Below are 6,000 nucleotides of genomic sequence, written 5' to 3'. Positions count from 1 at the left end.
CTGTCATAACAAAAGCATTATTAGGAAAGGTGGTTTTAATTACGAAAAACATATTACAAAGCTGCACAGCCTCTGCAAAACAAAATCAGAAGGAGGCGCGCAGCAAGTTTAAGTCTGGCTGGGTCCTGGGGAACGCACTGTATCTTGCCAGTCCCTAGAGCTACTGACACCTGCTTCAGCCCGGCACTGACAACCCACGTGCTCCCTGGAGAGCGCGCATCGCTCAGTGGCCTTAGGATAAGCACAGCCTGCCCTTTTGGGAAATTATTGGATCGACAGGCACAGACCACAACGTCTAAAACTACAGCGAAACGTTTAGTTCGCCTAAGCTCCTGAATCCTGCGCAGCAAACTAATTTTCTTCCTCCCCCCTCCCACCGTCTTCCGTTTTTTTCACGCTGCGACCAGATCTTTGAAAGAACTACTTTCCAAAGCGCCGCGCTACCATAGAACGGGGATTGGCACAGTGTCTATTGCTAGGCAACCACAAACGCTTGAGAGCTAGTAATACCAGGAAGGGAGGAGGGGTGGGGAAAACAATGGAACTCCCGCAGCCAATCAAAATTAAAGATGCTCGCGTTCAGTCAATTGTATCAAGAATGGGAGGCGAGGCTAAAGAGGAACAAAGCCCGGTAGAATCTTAGGAGCGGCTAGCGGGCAGCTGTTTGCTCGCCAGACATGGATGGTGCAAGGATGCATTAGGAATTTGGGATAGTAATTATTATCAATCACCGGAAAAAGGAAAGAAGGAGAGAGAGAATATTTTTTAAAGTATGATAAAAAAAAATGTGAGAATACAATTGATAAGATTTAGGAAAGGGGGCTAGATCTTTGAATAAGGATAAGTTTAGAATAAAGAGCTAGTATAAGGTAGGTTGATAAAAGTCTTTGTCATAGACTAATAATTAGAATTTAAATGCAAAGCTAATTTTGTGAGGGAAAAGGGGGGGCAATGCCTTATTCGGTTACTCTGAGTGAGTTGGCCAACCTCTCCATCGGCACCCCAGAAATCGGGGCTGTGAATTTTAATGCCCTCCACGCCTTGATCCATGCCATCATCCGGCACCTCAAAATACAAGATGTCAAGACGGAGATCTCTGATGATGAGAAAGATTTCTTTAAACCTCTGATGGCCCTTTCCCAGTTACAGGAGGGAGACAAAGAGGAGTTTGGAGAGCTTATCAGGGTGCCAATTGGCTATGAGCAGCTGGATAGGAAGATCACTGACATTGCCAAACAGATTGACGTCTTGAACAAGTGGCCGACCGCAACTGACTTGCTGGAGAGAAGCAAGGAAATCCCAGCTGGGTCTCCAGTGGGTGAACTGTGGCATATGATGCAGATGAAGAGGAATATAGAGTCCAATGCAGATGGTATTTCCAAGGTAAAGGTTCCCATTTCTTGAGAGATGGCAAAGTGCAAATATATGTGTGAATAGATCAGTTGCACTGGGACTGATCCAGTAACCCAGTGGTTAAAGCAGGGCTGGCAATATAGGTGCCACCCCTCTCCACCCCCCACCCACCCCCAGTTGGGGCAAAGAAGTTGACTTCAGATATAAATATAATCTTTACTAATATGCACATTTTAAACGATTTTTATTAGAAATGTGTGCATGGTATTGCAAATGGTAATTTAATAAGTTTAGGGAATAATAATTCACAGGTTGACTGCCCCCCCCCCCCACCAAGTGCAAGTTCCCATCTTTCACTACATTTAGCTGCCAAAAGCACAAAGCTGTGTTACTACTTACTGAGTGACACTGATTCTTCTTAGGTTATAATGGGTTGGGTTTTTATTTTGTAAACCAAAGTACAAAAATGGACCCTTCATCACCTAGGATACTAGATCTTTAGTTTAGATGGTTCAAGGAAAGGTGGATACTAGTTTTCTGATCTTTTCCAGATAAGCCCCACCAAAAAGTTAACCCCTGCCACCCAAAAAAGATTATAAAAAAGAGGCGCAATCTGTATAAAGTAAAGTGGGGGGGTTCCCCCCCACGCCCCCCCCCCCGTTGGAGCCCTTAAAAAAATGGTCGACAGTTTATCCTATTTTTTATAATGTTAAGTTTCATATCCTCTTTTTTATAATCTTTTTTGGGTGCTCCGACGGGGGGGGCATGGGGGGAGAAACCCCCCCCCCCCACTTTACTTTATACACATCGCGCCACGTTGTGGGGGCGTTGTGCTGAGAACTTCACTGGTTAAGGTTGCATGCGCTGGCAAAAGGTGGTGGGGCTTAACTTTCGGCGCATCCACTTTTTCCATTAGTGGCGGGGCTTATCTGGAAAAGATCCTAGTTTTCTTCAGGGTTAATACTGCTTTTAGTGCTAATTTATTATTTTCAGCAACTGGTTTGTTTCTAAATCAGTATCACTTTTGCATGTAAAAGTGATACTGATTTAGAAACAAACCACAATCGGTTGAACAATAATGAAACAGAATCTTTGAAACAAGTAGAATCTACTAACTCAGACAACCTGCTCCAGTGTACAGCGCTGCTTGCATCTGGTAGCTCTATAGAAATAATACATTGTTGTAATGAGTCCTCCAGATTGGCATTCTGAGCCTGCTCAGAAGGAACAAGGGAGTCAGCCCTGGTTTTTGCAACAGCTATTTCAAAGTATTGCTCAAAGTATTTCAAAGTATTGCTCAAAAGGAGAGTTAAAAGTCGGCTTGTTTTTTTTTCAGAGTTTGTGGGATGGAAAAGTCATTCTTGCATTGACAGTAGAAAGTGACTTGGGGACAAAGATTCATCCTTGTCCGCTCACTGTCCCCGCACCTTCATCCCCGTCCCCACAGTCTTAATTTTGTTTCTATGGATTTATATCCCATCCTCCCAAAAGAGCTCAGAACGGGTTACAAGTTTACATATATAATAAAACATAACAGGAATCCGAACGCCCCAGAACTCGAACAACTTGGAATCTGAACTATTTTGTAAATTAAAGTTTGCTCTGGAATCCGAACGCTGCTTTGGAATCCGAACGTATGGGAACTGCAAGCATTGCTCAGCCCAAAGCTTCCCCTCTGACGCAACTTCCTGTTTCCACCTGGGCGGTTTGCGTCAGAGAGAAGCTTTGAGCTCTGCTGGTTGGGGTGCCCGATCTTGCTGTCTATGCTGGTGGGGACCTGATCTTGCTGTCTCTGCCAGGGGGGCCCGATCTGAGTTTGTTGGACCAAGGAACATATTAATCCAGTTTCTATTAGTTTCAATGGGAAAAATTGTCTTGGAACTTGAACGTTTTGGAATTCGAACGGGGTTCTGGAACGGATTAAGTTCAGATTCCGAGGTACCACTGTAGTAATGTAGAGCATGATAGTACATTTTAGATCATGATATGTTTGAACAATACATTTTTTTTCTTGCATCTTCCTGCTCAAAGCAGAAAAATGATTTTATAAACCTTTATGGGCCTAAGGCATTGCAAATAAACATTTTAAGCCTATAATTGGGGGGGGAGGGTTCTACTTTTATTTTGATTGAAAGAACATCAATAAAAGTACAACTTGTAAGGCATGCTGGGTTCTAAATTGTTTTCCATTGTAAAAGCAAACCAATAGCACATGGCTTAGTGGTTTTCTCAGTGTGAAGGCAAACCAAACAGCACACACAGACAATGTTCATTTCCAAGCAACAAAGCCAGCAAAAAAAAAAAAAAAAAAAAATCAATCAAGTTCACATGCAAATAACTTTGTGCTTTTCTCTCAGTCATTTCCAGGAACCTTGAAACTTATACAGGCAATCCTTAACATTATTGCCTTTTTTTCTGAGAAACCAAACAGGACGTGCTTCAGAAACAGGAGGATGGATTGAGACATCCAGGTTTTACTTTCATTGAAAACAATGGAAGATGTTTCAATCCGTCCTCTTTTTTTTTTTTTTTTTTTTCTAGAATTATATGGTAATCCTAGGGCAGTGATTTCCACTCATTTTTAAGTGAGGGCCATTCTGGATCCAATAGGGCTGAAGGAGAACCAACAAATATCTTCCTGCTTGGGGTCATGACACCAATAACACTTCTCAAACTTCATTCCTACCAAAACACCTGGCCTCAATCACACATGCAAAACACAGATAAACCCTAAGCAAATACAGGAGCACAAACTAAAAGTCCTAATGTACACAAACGAAACCCTAAGATGCCAGACTCTGCAAGCAGTACAATACAAGAGAAATAACATAAGAATTGCTGCTGCTAGGTCAGACCAGTGGTCCATCGTGCCCGGCAGTCCACTCACGCGGCGACCCTTAGGTCAAAGACCACTACCCTGAGACTAGCTTTACCTGAACAGTGCAAAATATAGACAGCAGATGTAAATTTTCAAAACTGACACATTTTAGTCACTAAATTTAAATAAAATAAGTTTTCCTACCTTTGTTGTCTGGTGATTATATTTTTCTAATCATCTTTTCCCAGTCTCTGGTTGCACTTTCTTCTGTCTGTGCTCTTGACTGTTTCCAGGGCCTTCTTATCCATTTGCTGTTTTTCTCTCCTTCTTCACTTTCTGCTCTACATCCATCTTTGGCATTCATTTTTAACATTCAACTTTCTCTCATTTTATCTGCTTTCTTCTCAGATCTATCTACTTTTCCCCTTGTCTTCCCTTCCCATCTATCCTTGTGCACCATCTCCCCCACCCTCTATGCTGCTCTTCCCTTCTACGCCCCATCCATGTATACCATCTCCCTCTTTCTTTTCCCCATTCCCATCTATCCATAATAACATTTCTTCCATCTCTCTTCCTTTCCCCAGCCATCCCTGTGTACCATCTCTCTCCCGTGTTCTGACATCGCTGTCTTCCCCTTTGCTCCTCCTACAGTCTGTTACCTTATATCTTCTCCTTCCTACAGTAAGGCAGTTCTCTCCCCTCCTTCCCTTCCATAGGTTGGCATCTCTCACCCGCCCTTCCCTGATCTGGCATCTCTCTCCTACCCTTTCCTAGTCTGCCATCACTCCCCTTCCCTTCCTTTCCTGCCCTGCCATGTCCCGGTCTGGCAAATCTCCCCTGCCCTGGTCTGGCATCTCTCCCCTGCCTTGGTGAGGCATCTCTTCTCTGCCCTGCTCTGGAATCTCTCCCCTTCCCTTCCCTGACTTGGTATCATCAGGTTCCACAGTCTTTTTTGTTCTGGACTTTTACCCTTCTGTGGACCCAAGGAGTCATATTGATTGCTGATGTCATCGCTTCACACCCGTGCATGCTCGGAGGTCCTCCAAACGTGGTTCTGAGCTCAAGGAGAAGAGGTTTGGTTGGCAGGGCTGGGGGTGGAACGGGGCGTGGCTTAAGCGAAACAGGGCTGGGCTGGGTGGAACTGGATGGGGCTGGTGCCATGTGTCCAGATTTTACTCATGTTAAATCTGGTAACTCTGTGCCTACACGAACACAAAACAAGATATCTATGTCATGAACCCTAACGAAATAATGTAATCCCTGTATTCTCCCGTGGCAAATGCACTGAAGCCCACCAGAATTAAATGGGCTTCAGTGCATTTGCCATGGGAGAATCGCTACTGCGGTTTTGTAGAAGGCTGTGTAGGGCTGTGTTTATGAAACTTTAACACACACTAAAAATGTTGCTGTGTGTTTTTGCTGTACCCAGTTTGTTCCTATTGGCACAATGGCAGTTAGTGTAAGCTAATATGGAAGAAAGAGAAACATAGAAACATGATGGCAGATAAAGGCCCAATGGCTCATCTAGTCTGCCCATCTACAGTAACCATTATGTTTTTCTCTCTCCGAGGGATCCCACGTGCCTATCCCAGGCCCTTTTGAATTCAGACACAGTCTCTGTCTCCACCACCTCTTCTGGGAGACTGTTCCGTGCATCTACCACCCTTTCTGTAAAAAAGTATTTCCTTAGATTACTCCGTAGCCTATCACCTCTTAACTTCATCCTATGCCCTCTCATTTCAGAGTTTCCTTTCAAATGAAAGAGGCTCAACTCATGCGCATTTATATTACGTAGGTATTTAAATGTCTCTATCATATCTCCCCTCTCC

At 43.8% G+C, this 6,000-nt stretch overlaps 1 protein-coding gene across 3 annotated transcripts in view; it reads left to right on the top strand.

Annotated features, from left to right (window-relative positions):
* The first annotated feature begins 692 nt into the window (after positions 1-692).
* Positions 693-6,000, top strand: part of QRICH2 (glutamine rich 2) — a 128,591-nt gene continuing 123,283 nt past the window's right edge. For 2 of the 3 annotated variants that reach the window (XM_033961364.1, XM_033961362.1), the window contains exon 1: positions 693-1,383. In XM_033961364.1, coding sequence (XP_033817255.1) covers positions 952-1,383 — 432 coding nt within the window. In that variant the 5' untranslated portion in view covers positions 693-951. Of the gene's footprint in view, positions 1,384-5,130; positions 5,245-6,000 lie in introns of those variants that run through there. The other variant, XM_033961363.1, reaches the window with a different exon arrangement.

This window comes from Geotrypetes seraphini, chromosome 10, assembly GCF_902459505.1.
Source record: "Geotrypetes seraphini chromosome 10, aGeoSer1.1, whole genome shotgun sequence".
Classification (NCBI taxonomy): Eukaryota; Metazoa; Chordata; class Amphibia; order Gymnophiona; family Dermophiidae; genus Geotrypetes; species Geotrypetes seraphini.
The sequence above is the reverse complement of the archived record's forward strand: the minus strand, read 5'-3'. Positions and strand labels throughout refer to the sequence as shown.